Raw genomic sequence first — 24,567 nt, 5'->3', positions numbered from 1 at the left:
AAGCATCTGTCTTTCTCCCTTAGAATTTTCGGTCATTGCATCGGTTATTTTGCCCCTTTAGTGGACTCAAAAAGGAACTTGGCGGACTGGTCTGGTAAACAGGTTGTGGTCACATTATGCCTGTGATTATAGTCGGTTCAGATGTCAGACGTAACTGCCAATAAATTCAAATATGCAAAAGAAATGCCAGGGAGCGCATTCTAGTTTGGTTATCCGTTTTCTAGGGTTTATCCCTCTGTTACTGCAAACGGAGCAAATAGATAAGCGGTCACATTACCGAAATAACCAACAACCGCTTTCTGGCGAAATATGGTTACATGTAATAGTCCTGATGTGACTGCGATATTTCTGAAGTCGACCGAAGCTATCAAAGTACCATGTTCTTGGGTAGAGACAGGGGATGCCCGCTGTGAAAACGGTCCGAGGCTTGGTTCACATCACTAAGTTCTGTATTGGGTTAATAGACCCTTCTCCAAAATGGCGGCAACAGATTTGAATGAGTTAAATCTGAACTGAATGAAAAACTGATACCCGCACTGGAAAGAGCCCCTTTATTTTAGTTACCTTGCAAAATTTCAGCATATTGGGTGTTATATCAGCTTAAGAAATGTAAGATGAAATTTGACAATTTTGCAGACTTTTGTACATACCCCCTGTCATACAAACGTCTGCAAAATTTTTCATTTTCAACTTTTTTTTACATTTCCTCTGCTGATATTACACCTGATATGCTGAAACTTTGCACGGTTACTAAAGTAATGGCTCTTTGTAGTGCTGGTATACGTTTTTAACATTAACTTGTTTGAATTTTCGGCCGCCATTTTGGAGAAGGGTCTTCTGTCGGCCGACATCGGAATATGTACACGCAATTTAGTTATAGTGGGGACCGTCTCCACTCTCCAAGCTGTCATGGGGACAAAGTTGGTCTAGGGTATAGCAAAAGGGTCACTAACCCATTCACCCACCCCTGCCCCCAGTTTCAAAGAGGCGGAACCTATGTTGCAGCCTTAAGGCTGCGAAGTCATTTTTTAAACAAACTATCCACTTTATTTATTATGCTCGAGAACGGCCAGGAACCACGAGAGGCGGCTGTATTCGCAGACTATTTAGGACCAGGAACATTGTTTCTGTTGTTTGTTGCATTGTGCTCTCGGAGGGTATCGAAACAATAGTGTGACAAATGCTACACAACACCAAGCGCATGATGTACATGTATCAGTCAAATCCAAGAGCGCCCATCCCCTTGCGGGCATACATGACATATATGTACCTGGGGCATTTGATGTGAGGTTAGCTCCGTGTCCGGTGTGGAATTGAATTGAAACGGGTGAAGCTAACCGGAGTGCTTCAAAAACTTTTTGTTTGCCTTACATGCAGAAATTTCGGACATGGTGGTTACCAACTGGAGAAGGAAAAGAAGAATAACTGTCGGCCTTAAGCAGCTGAACTCCCGGCTGCCGCCATGTTTGTTCTTTTTGTCCCTAGTACTAGGATCTTCCGAGCGAAAGTAGTTTACATGGTGCAAGGATCTGCCTAGTGCTGGGATCTTCCTATCTCTCAGATCAGCTGGCAAGTTCCTATATCTAGCTCCCAGGGGGGGTACTCGGGTATATTAGTGACGGGGACGTGCGAAGACCTTTTTTGGGTTTGAAATTCTCGGCTTGGGACTTTTTTTGGGTTTGAAATTTTCCGGTGGACTTTTTTTGCCCTTAAGATTTTGGCGAGGACTTTTTTGGGGTTGATGAAAATCGTAAAGCCTTATTTTGTGATATGAAAAGAGACAAGATGTTCCCGTTTTTGGTTTTCCTGAACAAACATATATTGCGCTCGACTTTGAAAAATGACTGCAGTCTGCCTAAAGTTTTGTGACAGATACACGAGGAATGAATAAAGTCGGATGCATGAAATATCTCGCATTCTCTTGGTGTTTTATACTTTTATTGTTTTTGATGCTTAAAAGATTTGGACTTCTTTTAGGTTACGTTTTTGGCTGCTGGACTTTTTTGGGGTTTTCCTTAGCGTGACGGGACTCTTTTTGGGTTTCAAAATTTGGCCTCATTCGCACCTCCCCGTAACTAATATACCCGAGTACCCCCCCTGGGCTCTAGCTATCTCAAGGAAGAGGGTCGTACAGGGGTATTTTCGTGATGTGTGATTAGCTGATTTTATTTCCCGTGAAACGTGAATGTAATAAATTATTCTTCGTAATCTGTGACCTGAAGGTTTTGCGTGACCCGTGAAGAGCTTGAAAACGAAATTGTCATTTCTGTGATCCATGATTTGCTATTTTTTCTGTTCGTGAGCCGTGCAAGAGACCCCCCCCCCCCCCCCCCCTGTAAGACCCTAAGGAAGATCCTAGCGCTAGGGCCAAGTCCCCGGGGGCCAAGTACAACATTTTGCATGTAAACTGAATAGAGAAAACATATGGTGCGAGGATGATCCGCTCTCTAGAATCTTCCTCCCTCCATGTAAACAGCACCTTAGCTATGCTAACAAGAGTAGACGATGAGAAGTCCAAAGACTACTGCAAAGCTGACACAACGTAATATATTTTAAAACAATATTTCGGCTGGCCAAACCAGCCTTCTTCAGGTTTAAATGTTACTAAATTACATAAATGAAATTACAATATTATATTATGGACGATGTTGCAATACATAGGAGCGGCGGAAATGACGTTTACAAGGTGGTACCAAAGGATAAGGAAATAAGTGAAATAAAATAAAAAAATTACAATTCATCACGTCTATTCAAACCGTGGGGTTCCAAGGTCCCCGGTTTTCACGTGACGTCACCAAATTCTTGAATTCAAAACTGGGAGGCCTACAAAATTTTTACCTTCATTCAAGGAAAGATTACCTAAAAATATGTCTGTTCACAATTTCTTAGCTCGATGTCGTGCTTCCTTTTGAAAATAGAACAGTTTCAATTTCCGAGTTTCCATCGTGCGTGACATAAGGAGGACGGCCGTGACAGAGCTTTTCCGTATCTTAAAAGGGACTCTTCGGGTGATTTTCAGCATTCTAAACAATTTAAGTGTGAGGAGAAATATTAATCTAAACATTCGAAAATTCACAAGGGCAAACAAACCTCTTTTCTTGCAAAAGTGAACTCCAGATGTTTTTTCGTATTTCCGGCCGCCATGTTTGTGCCCCTCAGAGGGACACAAACATGGCGTCTCCATACTAAGCGCTATAAATTTATGTGGAACATTTTGTCAAATAACTCGAGTACGGAATGCCGCACAGACCTGACACTTGGACAGATGCCTTATTTATTTGTCCTCTATACCATGTCAATTTCTTGACTTCATTCATGGAACGGTTTCGATTTTTTTTTCAATGGCGTGACAGTGAAAACCGAGAATAAGAAAAGACTCTCTGGCTTTTCTGATTGAATCACGTGAGGAGTGGATAACTTCAAGTGGTATTAGTTGCATGTCAGTGTGGCAGTGGTTAGGTTGAGAAAGAAAATGTTCAGAGACAGTAGTTGGTTTAATTGGATGTAATGTTAGTTTTGTCAACTGGGCGTCTATGTTCGTTGAATCTGTCTTTGAGACGTCGCTTAGTTTCACCTATGTATTGTAAATGGCAGCGGTTACATTGTACCATGTAGATTAAAGTTTTGGTGTTACAGGTTATGTGTGAAGTGATGTTACGGGTTTCGCCTGTGGAAGAAAATGTGCCTTAAAGAAGAGTGCCTTAAAATCTTGTCCGCCCCATACTACGTCCGGAAGTTAGTTTTTTCCAATTGAAACTCAGCCCGCTTGGTCGGGCATCTGACTTCTTGTTGTAGGTTGTCTATATTACGTTTGTGTTTTCAGTGCGGTCTTCTTGCAATTGATGATTTATTGCAAAATTTACATTTAAAAGCGCGCAACAGTATGAAGATTTTTTTTGAAGATTTTTGCGCGTTTTTGGGTTTGACTGATACGATTTTTATGAAAGAAAACTTATCAGAAAGGGGTGCGAATGGTCTTACTAAAAAAGTTCCGTGAAAGGTTTAGTTTATAAAGTTGGGTTGAATTATCTCCCAATCTTCACTTTTCGCTTTCCCTGAAACGTCTCGTGCTGGCATGAGAGTGGAGACTCAGGGCGAGTAAAACAACTGCGCATGCCCCCTACCCACACTTCCATGCGAGTTGACTGAATCTTAATGTCACAATGGAGGACGATATGAGTTTGAGCTGGTACATAAGCTAGACTTTTTATGTTCTCCACATTTGGCAATCGTCCGCTTTACCTTTTGATTGTGAAACCTTCTATGCAATAGACGCTGATCGTCGTGTTTCCCGGCTCGGGATTTTGGGGCGCAATTGGCCGCATAGCTAGTAAACACATCAAGGTCGTTACTGGGACTCGCTCAGCGAAAACTCGTCCCAAGATTTTTAACTCCAAAGACGAAGAAGAAAGTATGAATGCGACGGAAAATGAAAGTGATCAAGAGGAAATGGACACAAAAGAAGGTACGCTCTCTTTAGTGACAGTTTCTATTACATATTTTGAAATGTGAAGGATTGGATCTAATCAACTTATGGTTTGCACACGTTTCCCGTTAGATGCCGTTGATGATTCTACCGTGCCGAATGGAGTTTCTTCTCCGAGTGAGCCACAAGATATAATAATGGAAGAAGACACTGCGAGACCCGAAGGAATTATTCGATTCACGGTGCACAATTTTAGCAAACTTGAAAAAACAACCTTGAGTGACCCTATATACGTAAGGAATTTACCATGGTAAGGAAACCGCGATTTGATGTTTGTACATGTACATGTTTATTGCGGTAAACTACGAAAGTAGATTGTTTACTCCTGTCATCTAGGTGAAGTCTGTTTAATTTCAGCGTTGCTTGAGATGGTTTACCCTTGAGATATTGTCTCTAGTATTAAGAACTTCTTCCCATGGAGTTCTATGAATAATTAATATTTAATTAATTTGACCTAATGTTATTACTTTCCCTTACAATAGTTTAATTTGAAATAAGTTTAAAATGTTCTGTGTTTCCTTAAATTACAGCACTCCTGTAAACATTTGGGCTTGAAAACTATTTTACAGGGACAAGTCCATTTCCAGAAATTTGACTTTCAGTAATTTTGAAAGCTAAAATGTTGTAAACTTTACAAAGTCAAGAAACATGTTGGATAGTTTGCATGGAGAACTACCACCGATCAACAGAAAACGGATTTCAAAAATATTCGTTGGGGCTGAAAACTCTTTGGGAGTTTTGAGAAACAAACTCCCTAATCCTAAATCAATACCCATTATCAGGCTAAACACCATACCATTCAGCACAGCACATATACAATGTACCTCTACAGCTTATAGTTCCCTCCTGTTTTTTCTCCTTGGGTGGATGGGTACTCACCTGTGGTATTTCCTTGTTTAACCTAAAGTTATCCTAAAGTGTAGAATTTAGTACAATGTACAATGTAAACTGTTTGTTACAGGCGGATCATGTGCATGCCCAGATACTCTTCTAATCATGATAAAGTCAAGAGTCTAGGATTCTTTCTGCAGTGCAACCCAGAGGCAGAATCACTGTAAGTGTGTTATAGTTTGCTGAAATATGGCCACGCATGAATATGCTTGTTTTATTGTTCTGCATGTATATGAAAACAGATTTGCCCCAAGATAAACATGAAGAAAAGGCTTGACAATAGTTTGGAACCATGTAAAATATCAAGAGTGCTCAAGATCTTTTTTTTTTGTATTGACTGTTTTCCTTTTAAGGTGATTCCATCGAAAGAACGTTTGTAATGAGAATTTTTTGAAGTACATCAGAAAAATAAAATAAAAAGAGGGGGTCACCATGCTTGTTTTCACCCTAGAGGGCTGTAGTATCTCACTATTTTCTAGGCATGTGACCTCAGTATTAAAAGAGCTAGTCTTCAGCGAGAAGTGCCCACTACTTCCAGAAAGTTAGTACTGACAATGAAATACTAGCATTTTTCTTATAACATTACTGTAACTTTGTAGTAAAACGCCATAAAGTGGCTAAATAAATTAATCCCATAGCATAATAGGGGACATTCGAGCTGTTGTACGCTAATCCCGTGAAACGTCCAAAATTGATCGTAGTAGTGATTCCACAATAATTTTTCGAAATTGAATAATGAAAAATTATTGAAACTGGGATATAGCTTAGAGAGTCGTATTTTCTTTAATTTCGTTGAATAAAAAATGGGGGTCACCATTCTCGTTTAGAAGAAAATGACCATTTATTTTCCTGCGGAGCTTAACCTCAAGGAAATCCCGCAATGTTGTGCGTGCGCGCGCTCGTGCGCGCGCTAAATGACGCGAAAAATTATGCGCAGCAAGGATGCGCAATGCAATTCAGTGGAATCACCTTAAACATTTTGGCTCCAATGTACATTCCTGTCACTGATTTTGAATTAGAAGGAGAATAACATTACTGTTAGTCATAAATCACCCTTTGCCTTCTTTCCTTTCTCTCCCAAGAGTGTCTTAGTTAGAAACCAGACAAAGATCACCGCAAAAAAAGTACTACTGAAAACCACAGACTCAAAACTTTGGGTCACAGTGCATGAATAGATCCAAGAGCAGGGTGTTGAGAGATCAGAGCATTCTCTGACCATTCTGCTGAGTTGTCTGACTAGCGATTTCTCAATCTGCTTTCTCAGCACATGAAACAATGAAACAAGAATATTTACATAAAGGCACAAAAAGTTATTAATGCTAAAGTGTGCAAGGGACAAATAAAATCGACAAATTTAGTTTCTATAGATTTTAATTTTTTTGTCAAGTTACAGCCACACAATATTCGAGAATTTCCTGTGTTTACCATAGTAACAAAGGCAGCAACGACAAAAATTTCATTTGTCGATTTTTTTTATCATTTGTTGATAGATAGACATGGCATGTAAATTTTGTTGTTTAACGTCTACTGAGAGCGGGATGTGTGTTCTACAGGCTGACAGGCTCAGTAGTAGAAAAAACGTATTTCTTAAAGACTTGTACTTATTTATAAACACAAAATCAACCATGGCCTAGTTTTCATGAAGTTCACCTGGCATTTTCCATGAAAAAAAAACAGTTTTTTATATCTCCCACCTTGGCATTTTCCCATTAAAAAAAACAGCTTTTCTCTCTCGCGACTATTAGGATTTTATGGAAAGAAACAATCAATGCCAAAGCAGTTTGATCCTGAGAGTGAACAGTCTAAAAATTCACTTACTCCAACATTGTTATGTTGTATAATAGGGCTAAAAATCATCGAACATTACCTCAACATTCATCCAACAATCATCTAACATGGGGTGGTAGACATTCTAGCATTGAACTAACAAATGTTGTACAATAAGATAAGAACTTTAGCAGGGGTTTGGTTTGGCAATGAATATTGTTGTCAGATAGGAAGAAATGACATTTTGGAGGGTAAAGAAATTCTAAATCCTAGGAGAGCATGTCCTTAGATCCCCCCTCTCTTGTTACTTCACAGTTTTCTCCTAATACTTTAGTCCTTAGAGAAATCTCTGTCCAAGAGGTGACTCCACAGGAAAATCCTGCTGAACACCACAGACTCAACACAGTTAGCCCAGTCACATTGAACAGTTAAAGGTTTCACTTCAGCTAATAATTCTGACTTCTGTGTATCCATGTTGTTTAGATCATGGTCTTGTCAGGCCACCGCAAAGTTGACACTTGTGCATCAGGAGGAAGGTGGTGAAGACTTCACAAGAAGTGAGTTAATATAGATCGACTTTGCTGAATATTAATAAATCACTTAATGTAAAAAGTCACGAGTGAAAGTCTATAACTGGGTTGTTCAGACGAATAGATATTTTAGGAAGACAATGAGTTTGCTAATAAAGTTGCCATGATAACAAAATGAAGGTAGCCATGAGAAAGTATTGTCACCTCCTGGTGGTTTTCATGCTGGATCTAGCTGCACTTCAGAAATGTTGATTTTTCTGGAAAGGGGAAAATAGAGTATATGGATTGAGAGACAAGAATCAGTATATACACAACTTGCATATGTTGCAGCTGTGTCTGGGAGTGCATTGGCAAGTACTTGTATATAAGAATTGTGATTGATATTAATTATTTTGTCTTTGGAAGCAAGAATGTGATACTGTAACTTTAACTTCAGCAGGATGACTGTTAGTTACTGTATCACTGCATTTTCAATTTATAAGTGCCTGTCAATTCAAACTTCCTTTGAAAAGTGGTAAAGAAAAATGATCATCAGTGACTAATATAATTTTAATTTTATTCCTGCCTCTAATTGCAGGAATTGCACATCTCTTCTTTGCCAAGGAAAATGATTGGGGATTCAGTCACTTTGTGGCATGGAATGTAAGTCAGTTTGCTTCAATTAATCATGTTTAAAATAAGGTTTGGGAGGCCTACACAACTGCTACATCATGTTAGCTACTTTCTGTTTGGCCTTTATATATAGCAGGCTTATGTGAAGTAGGAGGTTTAATGCTCACTGAATAGAGCAGACTTAACCAAGGTAAAACACTTTCTAGACCATTGCACCTCTCTGATGTCATTTTCTACTAAATAAACAAAGTTCAGATAAAAAAGTGTTAAACTAGCTTGATTTAGGTCACTTAATTATAGTAAACGTTGCTTTCATCCTTTTTCTTTGTCATTGTGACAGACTAGATGTACATTTACCATAGTATACTAAGAAACGTTCGTCACATTAGCAGATGTTTTAACTATAATAAACTTACTATGGTAAAAAAAGTCCAAGTGTCAACTTTGACCTACATGTGAGTATTTAGACTTGTAGCTCACAACAAGTGGTAAATTAGCAGTAAACACTACAGCCGCATTAGTGACTATAACTACAGTTACCTACAAAAAATCACAAATATGTAATTTTGATGATAGAAAATATTTACCTAAGTTCTATATTTCCATCCACTCAGGACGCTCTTGATCCTAACAAGGGCTTTATCAAAGATGATTCCATTGTACTGGAAGTGCATGTGGCAGCAGAAGCCCCTCATGGGGTCGCGTAAGTCTTACATGATCTCCTTAAAAGGTTTAGAGACAAAGTGCAACATTATAGTTCAGTTATTATCACATGCAGTAAAATTGCAGCATGTCTCTATTTTTGCATACAATGTTGCACTCTGTGTCCATACCTTACTGTTATTTCACTTGAGTTATTATTTACTGGTTCAAGTCATCTCTTGGCAACCTTTTATGATGTCACCAATATCAAACTTTGGTTACCAAATAATATTGAAAACATCAGTTTATTTTTTCTTTGTGAAAGATTGTGTGATATTGCAGCACAGGAAGGGACAGAAACATAAACCCAGTTCCATTTCTTCCTCTTCTTTTAAATGCAAAGATGATACTCCGTGGCTGTAGTGAAATGAATTTTCTGTTCTCCAAATCTTCAAGTGTATTACACACCCCATGATGCAAATGGATGGCAAGATTTATTGATCCCCACCCTCCACCTGATTTCCTGGATTGCTAGATCCCCTTCACTCCTGAATTTCCAAGATCAAAGACCCCCCTTCTACCTGGATTGTGTGGTTCCAGAAAATATCGATACCCACCCCACGGAGGGTCACAGAAATTCCGAGGGGTAGGGGGATCTGAAAGAGGTAAATTTCCGAAGGGGAGGGGGTACACAAAGAGTTTTCTTTCCAGAGGGTTTGAAATGCGATCGAAAAAACACTTACGTACTTTGCCAATCGATTCAGGTAACCAAGCTAAATGAAAAACGTTCTGTCCGTTGAGATAAACATAAGATTCTTTGTCGTATATTTTCCATTATTGTTCCAGCTTCGTACGATGCAGAAAGCACTCCAGAGCAATATGTTTAACGTCAAGTCGAACAAAATGGCCAACTAGCATTTTCTCTCTTCTCTTTTGCACACTTCCGCTTGCTTCTCATTTATATTTGCTTGTACTTCTCATTTGCTGGAAATTTTTAAAATATGTAGTGAATAACCAGTTGGATCATTTATAACTTTACGGTGCATGATTTTATTGCTACGGGATTTTGTTCATAACGAATTTGTGCAGTCAGTTGACTGAAATTACTCTGCATTTTCATTTGTTTTTAAAGTGCAATTTCGAACGTTCAATAACGTTTATCACATATTTTGGTCGGTGTAGTTACGAATTTATAAATGTTAGCAAAGTCGATTCAATACCGTTTGTCTTCTAGAACATGTAACCGTGGACAGAGTCGTTGTTAGTTTAATACAAATGAACTTGAGAGTTTTGTTTCACGCATGATATGCGTGACAAGTTTAAAAATACTTAAGGCATAAAAATAATTTACTATCATTTACAAACTACAAACTGAAGACAAAGTGTATGACTTTATTGACGTATGCCTTTGGTAAAAGACAAATTTAAGTGACGTTTGACAAACAGGTGTTTTAAAAACACCTTGCTTGACGGCTTACAGCTTCCCGCTGATAAGCGAAGTACACACGAAAAATATGAACTGCACTGTTCACAAATTATTCTAGTGGATAAAATTACACCTGCAACATACAAAAATATCATAAGGAGATTAACAGTGGGTAATATTGAGGTATTTTTCAGAGTTAATTGCGTGTAAAATGTAATTCAATATGTTGTTTTGACTAAAGATAAATTAAAACTTTGACTGGTGTATTTGAAAACGCATAAACTTTTAGTACTTTCTTAGATTCTTGAGAGAAAACTTCTTTCAGTTGAATGGAGAAAAGGTCAGCTACAATGACATTTGGGTGTTAATAAGCTCTTGTAAGTCATTTGTTAGGTTAAACACTTCAACGTGAAGGGATGCGTCTGCATATACGTCTAGAATTTTCCACGGTCATTTTCTCACAGCCGTAGTCTTTCATAACCCAGCAGTTTTGTTTCTGACCTAGTAAATATTCCATAAATAATTTATAACGTATTTATAAATCATAGCGAATGTGGTGTGGTTTACAATTGTTTGGCGGCCTACAGTGAAAAACATGCCGCTTTACGTCTTCATCTGAGGTGTAACTATAAACAGCTGCCGCTAAATTTTATTATAGTACTAACAAGATCAAAATAAATGTGTAAAGTCTTGTTATTTGTGGATAAGGAATTTCCAAGGGGTAGGGGGGACCAAATGGAAAAATCATGGAAATTCCAGGGGGTGGGGGAGTACTATGGAAGCCCCTTGGAACGGACAATCCTGGGGGGTGGGGGTTAAACTTGAAAAAACCCTCCATGGGGGGTATGTCATTTGCATAACTTCAAATGATTCTATCAAATACATGCCAATGAATTGCCCTTCTCCAACGACAGAAATTTAAATGGCTGCTGCCAGAATATGTACGTCGAATGGAGCTCTTGTGTCTCTCCTGAAATATCCACATTCTGTTTTCATGATTTAAGTTTCCAAGGCAAACAATGAAGTGGAGGTAACCAAGATCAAATTGTTCAAGAATCCTTGATTATTAGAAATATAAAAAGTAGACTATTTTGTTTAAACTCATCAACAACTGATGAGCTTGGGAACTGGTGCTAAGAAGGGAGGTTGGCACTAAAGTGTAGAAACGTGTACTGCAACAGTGGTAACCATGGCAATCCTGTGAGCACCAACTACCCAGCACCGTCGCACTGACTTGATCAGTGGAATGCTTACCTTGATAGAACTGCAGGAATTGTCATGATCCATAAATATCAGAAAAGTGGATGGGAAGGAGGGAGGAAAAATCTGCAACGATTGCAAACTGACAGGAATGATCTGCAAAGATTGACAACGTGATTTGCCAAACACACCAAATGTAAATCTTACTTTGAGAAGGGCATCCATCTTGTTGTTGAGTTTTTGTGAAAAATCCTCTCTAGATATCAGCAGCCATTTCTTGTTCATGTTGTTGTTTTGTTTTTTTTTTTACATTGATCTTATTGTAATGGTCATAAATCCATCATTTACCATTAACAAGTATAAAAAGGAGGGAAAAGGAGAAAGCTCAGAGAATACCGTGTACCATGTGGAGACATGCACACCACCAAAACTTTATTTGAGAACATTTTGGTAAAACAAAGATCTTTAGTTACAGTAAGTTTGGTATGTTCATACACTGTATATAATGCACTGCTTAAATTACATCTGTAAATATAGGTGGGATTCCAAGAAACACACAGGATTTGTGGGACTAAAGAATCAAGGAGCAACATGTTACATGAACTCTTTGTTACAGACACTATACTTTACAAATAAATTAAGAAAGGTGAGGCTGTTTAATTGGTAAGGCTAAGTCTGTCACATAAAGTGACTAGGAGTATAACCACTCCCTCCTCCTAACCCTTCCCAGTTAATGGCTCACTGTTACCCATCTTCATGTGTAAAGGAGCAACATGATCGCAGAGATCATGAGATGAGCCAAATGGACAGACCACAAGACTACCTTGCCTCTAGATAAAACTGGATAACAGTTGAACTGAATGTTCTTCTCAAATTTGCACTGCAGCATTGCTATTTTGTTTGACAGTTCGCATGGAGCAATTTGCAAATTGTACAACCAACTATTTCGCATTAGATGGCAAATTTGTTTGTATAGATTCTTCTACAGATTACTCTTGACTTTGAAATTTCAGAATGTGGAAAGCAACAAAAGCTGTTCCCCATAAAGAACTGCAAATTTAAGGTGAATTGTTGCAATAAAGCAGATATAAAAGAAATTTGTGAACGGACGGAAGTTTGGCTGCAAGTTGTTCATGCTTCTAGCAAGTTTGTTTGTATTGATTCCTCTTAAAATTAGAAAATTATTTCCAAATGTTCCAAAAACAATTTTTTTTGTGATACATAAACATTAACTGACGACTGAAAACTGTTTTACTCAGTGAAAAGCTTATAGTAACAAAGATTTGCAGTTGCTATAAAGGCTCTTTTGTGGAGAGTATGTTGTAGTTTTGCTCTCTTTATTTAATTTGTCATTGTTTAATTTTCATGTTGCCGTTTGCATGGTAGAACTATTTCAACCAATTTGGAGAATAAACTGATTAAAATTTTTCAATTTGAAAAGGACTTTGCTAAAGAAACAAGTGAGACAAATTTTGACTGGTAAAATGCAAATTAACAAGTGGAGTGAGCAAACTGTCCATCAAAAATACCAATGTTGCGGTGGAAGTTTGCAAAGTTGTGTGTATGCAAAGGAACATACAGTTTGACTGTGAGTCCTTCTTTATTTATGCAATGAATTATGCTTTCTCAAGTGTTAACGTCCATAAGAGTATATACAGTGCATAGAAGGAATGTGCATGAACACATGCATTTATGTGTTGCTTTGTCTCCATTGCATGTGTCAGCATTGCTTAAAAAAAAACTACTTTGTTTTCACTGGCTTTTGTGTATTTTGCTCACAGGCTGTATACCAGATGCCTACAGAAAATGATGACCCAAACAGAAGTGTAGCCTTTGCCCTGCAAAGAACTTTCTATGAGCTTCAACACAGGTATTAAGTATGTTATAAAAGTGTGTATGGTGCACTTTCCAGCAATCCTACGGTCGGTCAGGCATGATCTAACCTGAAAATATAGCGTGCATCTTGTGATTGACTTCAAGCTAAAAATAAAAACCAATATTATATAGCCATTTTCAGTGTAATGTGCATAGCAGAGAACAGTCTTTCAACATGCTAGATAAAGCACTTATTGGCAAAAGAAACGGCAAATTAACTACATGTTGACCTAAACTGGCTGATAAATGTGTTAACCAGTCAACTTTGCAGGACTTTCAGGAAAATTCAAACTATTTGACATCTTTCCATCAGCTCTGTTCTGTAACTTCCGGTAGAATTTGTTTGTTTTATTCGCAAGGCGTTAAATTTCAAAACTATCAATTTATCGTCTTGCACTGACTTCTTGATATTCCCCAACATCAGTCTAAATATTAATAATAAAACCCATCTTCATTGCCCAAAGTAAATAAATCATTTGTGCTTACATTTACTAGACTTAGTCCTAGTTACATGACATGTTGAAAGATGGCACGTCAAAAGATAATCGCCATGCACATAACATTGAAAATGGCTATTTAGCCGAATGTGTTATTATATAGGAATTTCAATAGCTGTAATATTCTTTGAAGGCTTTTGAGCCACACTTGATAACTGGATTCAAATTCTTGATTTAGTAACTTTCAAGAGATCCCAGGCAGAACTTATTTGCATTAGATGATTACATGATCTCATAATATGATCTTCATATGTGTGTTGTTTTTAAGCTATATTTTTTCCTTAATACTTTCTACAACTGTCAGTGATAATGTTTTCCTCTTTTGTTTTGATAAACTTGAAATTTTCACTTTTTAAAATGTTTTTTATTGTTGCTATTGCAGTGATAAAGCAGTTGGTACTAAAAAGCTAACACGATCATTTGGGTAAGTTTGTCTTAACATGTGTTATAGCCAAGGTGCAGTCATAACAACATCATGTTGTTTTGAACAATGCATGGACGTTTGCTTTTAAGTCCATATATTTTACCAAATGCTTTCTAATTTTTCTTTTAAGATGGGAGACACTTGACAGTTTTATGCAGCACGATGTTCAGGAACTTTGTAGAGTGGTAAGATGATGATATGCAAACAAAACAACATGCTCCTTCTCTTGAAAGCACCGAGTCACAGCAGCACCAGTGATTGTTAATTTATGTTTTTGTTTTAGTTGAGCACTTTAATGTTGCATGTTGTTCTGGTTGACATTTTTTGCTTTCCTGTGAGTGCTAGGGAAAAATCATATTAATTAAAATCGTTATGAATAAATTTTAATTGGGATAAACAGGACAGGCCAAGTGTTGGTTGCCTTGGTCATTTCTTACTTGTTTTGGTGCCTTAATTTAGTTTGTGTTGACCTGGTCCAGTAGTTAATTTTCTTGCTGCTGACTGTTTGATCAGTGGGTTAATGAATATATGACAAATTACCGAAGTACTTTCCGGGTACTTTTCCAATAGCAACAAGCTAACAGTGATATAACCAACCCATGGATGCTGTTATAATACAAATTCACAAAGATATATCTCCACTTTCATAGTTTTATTGGGAATGTTGATGCCCCAGGTTGCTGTTTAGTGTTGACTAATATCTTGGAAGCAAAATCAAAATTGTTGGTGAGCACTGAAAGAACAACAGAGTTGTTGCATGCTTTTCCAACAGTGATTAGTGGTCTTTAGCCTTAAAAGCCACTTGAATGTGTTTGTGCTGTATAATTTGCTAATCTGTTTTCTCTCTGCAGTTACTTGACAACATGGAGAGCAAAATGAAGGGAACATGTGTGGAGGTATGTAAGTTAACATTGTCATTCAAACATTATTGCACCATTTTCCATTTTTTGTTTGCAGGGTAATTGTTAGTGTTTTTTACATTATTTCCAATACTCCATTATCACTGGTAAATCGCTCCAAACTCCAGTCCTTGACTCCATATAAGAACAACAGTGGTACCTGAAAGTACCCCCCACATACACACACACACACACATGAACAATTCTATCTCACCTGTATATATTTTAAGGGTAACAGGTGATTAAAACAGTTAAGCAACTTCCTTTGTGCTATCAAATACCTGATAGTGAATCTTTTCAGTATTTAACATCCTCATGTATGTTTGCAGGGCACGATTCCCAGATTGTTAGAAGGAAAAATGCTGGTAGGTGACTGTATATTGAGCTGTTTTTAATCAGGGTTATGGGTATGGCACATTGTTGTGTGCTAATTCATAAATCTTGGCACCACACATGGATTAGGTTTTTTAGGCTTTTTAGAGCCAATCAAGGACTGATTTGTAAACAAAAGCTCTTGAGGTTGTAGGTTTCACAAGCCAATCAAACTCAGTGTTAAAATAGTCCATTCTAAGGCTGTGGAACACTATAGCATAGATTTTTTTTTAATAAATATTTTGCAGTGGCACATGTGCAACAAATAAATCGAAAACATTCCTTTGTACTGTTTTTTTTTTTTTTTTTTTTATACCATGTATAGGTCCAATGGTAGATCTACCAATATCTCTTTGTCAAGGGAAAGTTTTAGATTTTCTAAGAAACCACACAGCACTTTTTAAATTTAAAACATGTTTCGGCAGAAACTTCTGTCATCTTCATCTTTAAGTGTTGTGTGGTTTCTTAGAATATCAACATATCTGCTACTATCCAGACCTCTTGGCAAAGTTTCAGATGTTGTTATGATTTGTGTAGGCCTAATTCATTCTGTTTATGTTTTCCACAGTCTTATATCAAATGTACAAATGTAGACTATGTATCACAGAGGTAAGTGCCAGAACAACAGAATAAGGGATTTCATGTTTGGGGTACAAGAACATCCCTTGATCCCAAGCCAGATTAGCAGCATTGCTAGGGATTGCAGTACCACTGGGCTGGTTCATGAAGCATAGTTGGGGCTCTTTCAGTATTATATGTCTTCAACCATATTTTAATAATAGGCCTTTTCCAACAGTTTTTTCTGTAAACATGCAAGTAATCCGTTTTGGAAAAATGATTTTACCAGGAATAGAAAAAGCATGTAGAAACAAGCTAACATGCCAATTTTCAGGCCTATGTCTGGAAAAGGGGACTTCTATTTGCCATTTGAATGTAGAACGATTTGTATGGGAAGAAGAAACCTTGACTGCCAGTCACACTCCAGTGCCTTACCATAAAATCACTCCATTGATTTGTGATTTAATGACTTGGAATTTGCTCATGCGGTTAATTTTCTCACACTCTTTATTTCATACAGTAATATTGCACCCGTTTCTTTTTAAACTGAAACAATTTAATATCGAAAATTCATTTGGATGGCAAGACCTTGTTTACCTCGACACAAATGTTCTAATTTCGTAAGTACTCAAACCATCACAAAATCTTTTCACTTTCCATTTCTGGAAATCATTTAGCTCCAGCTACAAGTTTTATGGTCATTGATCATGTGACCAGTTGTTGCAAAAGGCCTATTGTCCTCAAATAAACTTTTAATAATAAATACTTTTTTTTCTAATGGCCTCGATCAACTTTCTCTTTTAAGCTTAGTGAATACTAGCTGGTCTCAAACTTAACCTTTGGTGCTCTTAGAGCAAATGTCAAAGAAAATACTGTTTAAATAAAAAAAGTTGATCACTTGTTTTGTGGAAGAAGTGAATTTCATGTTAATACCGGCAACATGCAAATTATCCATGATAGATGTCCAAGTTCACTACAGGGCATAGCCATAACTACTTTCCTTAACACAAAACTGAATCAACTTTTCTAACATTTTTAACATAAATTCTATTTTCAGAGAAGAACCCTTCTACGATATTCAATTAAATGTCAAAGGCAAGAAAGACAGTGAGTATTGCAGTGTTTTATGACCATTATTTTATGGTTTCAAATTTTATGTCCACAAATTGTTAGGTTTATTAATGGAGTGTGAATCTGCTTGTACATTTTATTTCATTTAATGTTTTAATGTAATGTTATGCCTTTGTCTTATCTTTATTATTAATTATTAGGGCCATTTATACGGGAGAAAATAAGACGCGTCTTAAATAAGACGCGAGCTGATCGTATAAACGGCACAAAATAAGCGTTCGTGTCTTATTTTAGACACGACTAAAATAAGACGCGTCTAACTCTGGAACAGGAGCTTGAGCTGTTCTTGTCTTGGTCGCGTCTTAAATAAGACGAGAACTTCCTCGTATAAATGGTACACGCGTCTTAAATAAGACGTGACTACAAATGAGCATGCGTAAGAGCGAGTGACGCGTCACAACATACGTCACTGACCGCTCTCAGCTCTGCAAAATGGCTTCGCAGTGTTCACAGTCCGCTTTGCAGTGTTCAAAAACACCAGCAACACCGGCAGCAAAAAAGAAATACGTGGACTACCACGGAAGAGAAGGAGTTTCTGCTTATTTGCAAAGAGAGGGCATTTGCCGAGGAGCTGGACAATTGTGTTACGGGCGCCGGTGTTAGTTACTTCTGATGTAACTTTTGTTTACATTGAACGTTTATCCTTTCGCAATTGGTACAGATGAAAATTTGTTGCAAATCATTGCTAATTAGCATGGTTGCTAATGGTAACGTCGCATGTAAACAAGGCTGTATCAAAAATAAGACGCAGGTCGTTTACACGTGATTTTTGCGTCTTACGCAGGACGCGATCGTATAAACGGTACAGTTCGCGTCTTATTTGTGACGCGTCACTCGCTCTTACGCATGCTCATTTGTAGTCACGTCTTATTTAAGACGCGTGTACCATTTATACGAGGAAGTTCTCGTCTTATTTAAGACGCGACCAAGACAAGAACAGCTCAAGCTCCTGTTCCAGAGTTAGACGCGTCTTATTTTAGTCGCGTCTAAAATAAGACACGAACGCTTATTTTGTGCCGTTTATACGATCAGCTCGCGTCTTATTTAAGACGCGTCTTAGATAAGACGCGTCTTATTTTCTCCCGTATAAATGGCCCTATTGTTCAAATTGGTCAGTGTCCCTTACTGTGTTATTTCAGTTTACGAGTCTTTTAAAGAGTACATTGCTGTGGAAACTTTGGATGGTGACAACAAATACGATGCAGGACAATATGGCCTTCAGGTCAGTCACACATCAGATTTATTTCATGCCATTAAGTCATGCTTTATGAAAAAGGAAAGGATGATAAATGTACACTTTGGAACAATAAATATTTTCAGTTTATGACAAGCATGGGTCTACATACAAAATTCCTTCCAAGGGTACCTAGATTCTTTGTCGTTCCTCACTTAGAACAACTGAATATACATACGCACCTTATTCAATGGTTTTACAGAAAATATGTGCAAATGTACATTGAAAGAAATGTGAAGTTGTGTTTTAGGCCTGGTGAATAAATGAAGGGCTTTAGTGTATAACTCACCTATAGTGCATTTCTAGGTAGCTTTTACTTGTTTTAGCTCAGATTCACCTGATTTTTTTCATTTTGCCTTCAATTCCTTAAGCAGAAATGTTTCTTCAATGTTCTATTCACTGCTAAATGTATATCATTTTGTGATGGCCATAATCACAGGTTTCTATTTGCAAACAGAGCAAAAAGCAATGGGTGAAACATTGGGCAACATTCGTTAAGGAATTGAAGGCCACTTACAAAAAATCAAAATTAGTTAAAACAACAAGTTGATCTGAAATACATCATAGGTTGGTTATGCACCAAGCCGTTCAAACAGTAGATTTATTTTTTAGTCAGTCACACAGACATCACTAACTGAAAAAATACATCTTTTCCAATATGTGCAAACTCTCATTATGGGGCACGTCATTGTCTTAAGAGATTGTTTCTCCTTTATTCTTCTCACCAGGAAGCAAAGAAAGGTGTCATTTTTGCTAAGTTTCCTCCAGTCCTTCATCTACAGTTGATGAGATTTCAGTATGATCCCATGACAGACACCAATGTTAAAATAAATGACAGGTTTGTTCTAGATACCATCTGTCGTTGTTTTGTTTTTTTATTTGGCGTTGTATTAATGTTGTTGATATTTGTTAGTGAGTCACTTGCACTGACCATTTTTCTGATCATTGTTATCTAATACTTTCACCAGATGTGAATTCATGGAGAAACTTGATTTAAACCAGTTTCTTCAAGATCCTGCAGACCATTTAGGACATTATACATTGCATGCTGTTCTTGTACATAGTGGTAAGTGAAACTGGAGCAAATAAGATATAATGCTGCAGGTTTAATTTATTCTTCGGGTCAGTTTCTTTTCAACTTCAGTCAATTTGGACGTCAGACTAACACAACTTTAAAAATGGTGGCATGGAGTCATTTCTTGCTCGGTTCAGTAAATCTCTAACATACCTTAATTTACACAAATGTAATTCTCTCTTGTACATCAATCCTAGGCTCTACAAACATTTCTTACATTTATATCTCAATAAAGCTCAGTGTCATTTCTTTGTTTACTTAAAAGTAGGTGGTGGTCAACTAGAAAGCCTTTGCTACTTTGACCACCACACACATTTTATAATTTGTACTGTATTTATTTTTATCTTGTAATCATCTGTTGTAATACTTTTCTTTTCTTTCTATGTTAATGTTGTGTAAATAGTGTAAAATAAATGAACCATGAAACATCAGTCGACATTATTTTCGCTTGTTTTTATTTTAACTCAATGAACACTCTTCAAAAAGAGTTTTGTCCCTCAGTTTTGACTTGCACTTTTCTTTACCATTAACGTAAAATTAGGTTTTAAAAAAACTTTTTAATGAGCTAGATGGAAACCTTGTTGAAAGTTTAATCAGGGATTACTGGTAGCATTAACCGTCTTTCAAACAACCGGCCCCAGTTGATGTGGACCTGAAGGAAATCAGCCACACAAAAACAAAGGAAAATACGTAAAATTTGTGTCCCCTTTGGGAATCAAATCTGGACCCAAGCACCATCAGTGAAATTTTTTCTTGTACCAGTATGGTGTATAGTGCTGTAAGTCCGGCAACTCAATCATTTCAATATTTGCAGACAATGTAATGACTAAGTACACTACTTGCCAGTAAGGCATCACAGAAATGTGAGGTTAGGAGACCAGTGGCAGAATGAATTTCTTCCCAAAAGTGATTAAAGTTTCCATTTAGTTTTCTACCTTAGATTATATTACTTCTCACTAATATGGCCAGAATTGTGACTTGTAACTAGCTGGATTAATGTGGTTTGGAATTGAAACTGAAGAATTGGTTACAGTTGTATGATTACTGACATTACACTTTATTTTGGTTTCTCATTCTTTCAGGAGATAACCATGGAGGGCATTATGTGGTCTACATTAACCCCAAGGGTGATGGAAGGGTATGATTTGAGTGCTTAATTTGTTGACTATCTTGCAGAGCTCTAGATTTCTTACTACTTAGCTAACTTGGAAATTGGTTTGAACCAGTTTTACCCTTTTTAGCCCTGCTCAACCCTTTAAGTACAACACTGAAGGATATGTCTATAGACTCTTGTAAGCTTAAGTGTGACTTCATTTTGTTGAGCTAGGTAAAACCTGTCACAACAGGAAAGTTCTGTTCAGCTTTAACAGTTACACTGTGAGATTTGATCTAACGTTGTCATCACATTGTACTGCATAGCAAGCACCACCACAGGAAATTACTGCTCAGTTTTTTTTTTAATGTGATCTGTCACTTTGTTGGATTTCTTCCACAACTCATCGTAAGTAAGAACCACCCTGTTCAGCTTAACAAAACAACTACAGGCAAGTGCTGTTCAGTTGTTTTCATTTGGATGGTCACTCCATTAGATCTCATCCACAACTCAAAACTACGAACTACCTTTTACAAAAACAAAATCATCTGCAACAAAGGAAAGGCAGATATCCTTCATTTACACAAAAGGTGATGGACCATTTATTTAATATGTGATATTTTGTCATATTTCAGTGGGCCAAGTTTGATGATGATGTTGTATCACTGGTAAGGGAATTGTAATATTTTTAACTTTTAACCAGAGATAGTTAAAATAAACTGGGTTGAAAATTGAGGGTTTTTTTTAAATTGTTTATAAGTAGTTTAGTGCCTGTTGATTCTTCACTAAGGATAAATTGTTCAGAAAAGTTAAGAAATTTCTCCTGTGAATTTGTTCCTTTGGGTTTTTGCGCTATTGTTGTTGTAAGTTGTTATCATCAGGATTGTGTTGTCTTGTCTACAGTGCATTACATGCAAAAATGTGACTTTTCTTGTAAATAGTTCAAATACTGTCATATGATTTCCTATCCAATCAGAATTTACCAGTGGATTTAGCATATGCTTTTTGGTTACACTTTAGTGCATGGCGCCGTAACAGTAGCCATTTTGATTTTCTGTGAGGTTGTATACTTAAGCTTATACTTTTACTAAATTACTTTAGGCAACCAAAAAAGAGGCAATTGACAATAACTTTGGAGGATATGAGGTAAAGTGTGCGACAGTAGTCTTACATGTAAAGGCAGCTCCTCCAATAGGCTGCTGGTTAGGTCGGAAAGGGTTAAGTGGCCTTGTGTAAGACTCCCATTTTTAACAACTTCAACTTCAACTTTATTTATTTCTTGACAAATAAATTACAAATGGTACGTTGCTTCCCGCAAATAGCAAAGGCTAATCCAGGTGGGAGGTGACAGAAGAGAGAAAGTTGTCATAACAGCTTGTCAAATTTGAACAAAATAAAATGAAAGGTAGCCATCAAGATATTAACATAACATGTTGAAAAGTAAGAAAGGTTAAGATTGCTTACAAAAAAGACCATGACCCAAAACATTAGTTATAGCTGAGTGTACATACTTGATATGCATTTTTTTGTTTATCTTATTCTTTCTTTGAGATTAAAAGTTGATATATGTACCTTAGATAATCAACTTCTTTTGTTTAAGAGTAATTTGCTACCGTATCCTTTCAAACGGAAGACTGGCATGCCAAGCTATATCTCATCACACTGCGCTACTGTTGCATGTACTGTTTTGAGTTTTGACAACAAAATTATTACGCGGGATGCCCTGAGGGGACATACCGTGTCTAAAAACGGGTCGATTTTTTTTTTCTTCGTCGTAGCCACAAATCGGTACATTAATTTATTCATTTAACTCTCTCCTCTCCTACTCGGGATGTATTGTTCTGATTGTCTTCAACAACAGCAGGCCAATCAACATCCATTCTTGTCGCTTTAATCGCGAGGGAGGGGACCCACTCACCCTTACCTGTGTGACGTCAACGCATCATTTGATATATTTATTAAAAACGGATTAAATTGTCACGCCATATTGTTAACATGTTGTGGACTCGAATGTGCCGTTTTCAAACGGAAATTTCACCATTTTGAAGCGGTGAATCAAAAGAATAACTTCTTAGAAGCACCCGACATTTAAAACAGTGGAAATTGGTGAGTTCCTGGCGAAGGAATCGTGCTTTCTTTGACAGTCTTAGACCACGACGCGAGACTAAAAAGAGGTCATTGAGAAGCTTACGTTATCATAATGGAATTTCACAAATTTCCGGTGATAGTCTGAGTCGCGTAACACAAGGAAAACAACGTAACGCGATCGTCGTGACTCAAACTTTTCCATTAGCAAGGGTAGTTTTATCAATCGGCGAAGCATACAGTTGGAATAAATGAATCAGCCCCAGCATCGCGCGTAATGCCAGTATAGCAGGTATCTTGTTTTTTCATGTTTTACAACACTGATCAATGGTAAATTGCCTTGCAGGATGATATCACAGTAAAGCATTGTACAAATGCCTACATGTTGGTGTACATAAGAGACAGTGAGATGAGTGAGTATAAATATTCAATCTGCGGTTATAAACCTTAGAGTTAATAAGTGTTGAAAATGGACACTGCCAACAGAAGTACTGCTCAGGCCAGGCTAGATTCATGAAGCTTTCCTAAGTCAAGATGCATCCTCAGTATCATTTCTTGACAAACGTCTATTGTTGGCCTAACATTACTTAGAATATATCTTAACTTAGGAGAGCTTCATGAATCTGGATCCAGAAAAATAACTACAGCTACTTCATACTGAGTATTTTATGTGTTAGTCATCCCTATGGATTGTGATGTGCAATGCACTGAGATGTGTCCAGAAATGCACTCTAATGAGATCCATGAACTGTATGATAGACATCACAAGGTGTCCCCAAACCTTAATCGTCACTAAAACACACATAATTCTGTCTGTCAAACAGGAAGTCATATGAAGACAACAAAAAGGCCTGTTTTATGTGAAGTACCCAAATTCAGGGTTAGGTGCATTTCTGAACATAGGTGAATGCACGAATGCACTGGGTAAACTTAAGCATTTTTATTAGAGGTATGAGGTATATAGTGACTTGTCAGACCTATCAGATTGTCAGAAAAGAGTGGAAGCGATGATTGCTGATCTCAAGACAAGTACATGTAGACTTTGTTACTAGAATGTTCCCAGTTTGCTCCCACCTTGCAGTGTGGCTCATTTTACTGTCCATCTTTGTACATTTTGTTTTGAATCAGTTGACCTGCAGGTCCGTAGATTGGGAGACTACTTTTTACATCCTTTACCATAATGTGATAGGTTACAAAAGTTACACTATAAGTTTCTGTGGCACGAAGCAACTATGATGTTAGTCCATCACAGGGTTACCCCTCCAGTATGTTGCCTATAGCCACGTATACACGTTGGTGAAGAGAGACAATGTAGAGTAAAGTTGCTTGTCAAAGGAAACAACATGGTAATGAAGAGATTAATCTAGTCTTGAACCACCGACCATCGGATTGAAAGTCTGACATGCTAACCACCACACCTCATCAAAATGTGATACCTGCTATTGATTTTTTTTAATGGTTGTTACTGTGTTTGTTACAGAAGATATTTTAGAGGATGTGGATGAGAGTTCAATTCCTGACACGCTTGTACAAAGATTACAGGAGGAAAAGTAAGAGGAAATTAATTGGCTTTCTGAACTTTTCAATAACATGCAAACTGTTGAGGCAAAAACTCAACCACTAAAGTTTTGTAAGTTGTGGATGGTCAATATGAGAATATTGATTAACAGATTTCAGTGCCCTTTTTCTGCACATTGCTTTTTTTTTCCAAATGTTTGTTAGTTATCATTATATTATTATTGTGATTGACAGTGGTGTTATGTGCATTAT

General features: G+C 37.2%; 1 protein-coding gene across 1 annotated transcript in view; it reads left to right on the top strand.

Moving 5' to 3' along the window:
• Positions 1-4,147: 4,147 nt before the first annotated feature.
• The window catches only part of LOC146484367 (ubiquitin carboxyl-terminal hydrolase 7-like), a 34,004-nt gene continuing 13,584 nt past the window's right edge, over positions 4,148-24,567 (top strand). The window contains exons 1-22 of the mRNA XM_085104887.1: positions 4,148-4,465; positions 4,559-4,736; positions 5,448-5,540; positions 7,628-7,701; positions 8,252-8,316; positions 8,901-8,989; positions 12,092-12,200; positions 13,336-13,424; positions 14,309-14,350; positions 14,481-14,535; positions 15,202-15,246; positions 15,579-15,614; positions 16,190-16,230; positions 17,237-17,286; positions 18,450-18,532; positions 19,273-19,382; positions 19,513-19,610; positions 20,702-20,757; positions 21,348-21,380; positions 21,814-21,858; positions 23,144-23,210; positions 24,278-24,347. Coding sequence (XP_084961013.1) covers positions 4,414-4,465; positions 4,559-4,736; positions 5,448-5,540; positions 7,628-7,701; positions 8,252-8,316; positions 8,901-8,989; positions 12,092-12,200; positions 13,336-13,424; positions 14,309-14,350; positions 14,481-14,535; positions 15,202-15,246; positions 15,579-15,614; positions 16,190-16,230; positions 17,237-17,286; positions 18,450-18,532; positions 19,273-19,382; positions 19,513-19,610; positions 20,702-20,757; positions 21,348-21,380; positions 21,814-21,858; positions 23,144-23,210; positions 24,278-24,347 — 1,580 coding nt within the window. The 5' untranslated portion in view covers positions 4,148-4,413. The remainder of the gene's footprint in view (positions 4,466-4,558; positions 4,737-5,447; positions 5,541-7,627; positions 7,702-8,251; positions 8,317-8,900; positions 8,990-12,091; positions 12,201-13,335; positions 13,425-14,308; positions 14,351-14,480; positions 14,536-15,201; positions 15,247-15,578; positions 15,615-16,189; positions 16,231-17,236; positions 17,287-18,449; positions 18,533-19,272; positions 19,383-19,512; positions 19,611-20,701; positions 20,758-21,347; positions 21,381-21,813; positions 21,859-23,143; positions 23,211-24,277; positions 24,348-24,567) is intronic.

The sequence above is a fragment of the Pavona decussata genome, unplaced genomic scaffold (genome assembly GCF_977016875.1).
Source record: "Pavona decussata unplaced genomic scaffold, jaPavDecu1.1 SCAFFOLD_34, whole genome shotgun sequence".
NCBI lineage: Eukaryota > Metazoa > Cnidaria > Anthozoa > Scleractinia > Agariciidae > Pavona > Pavona decussata.
Note: the sequence above shows the minus strand (reverse complement) of the source record. Positions and strands in the feature narration are given on the sequence as shown.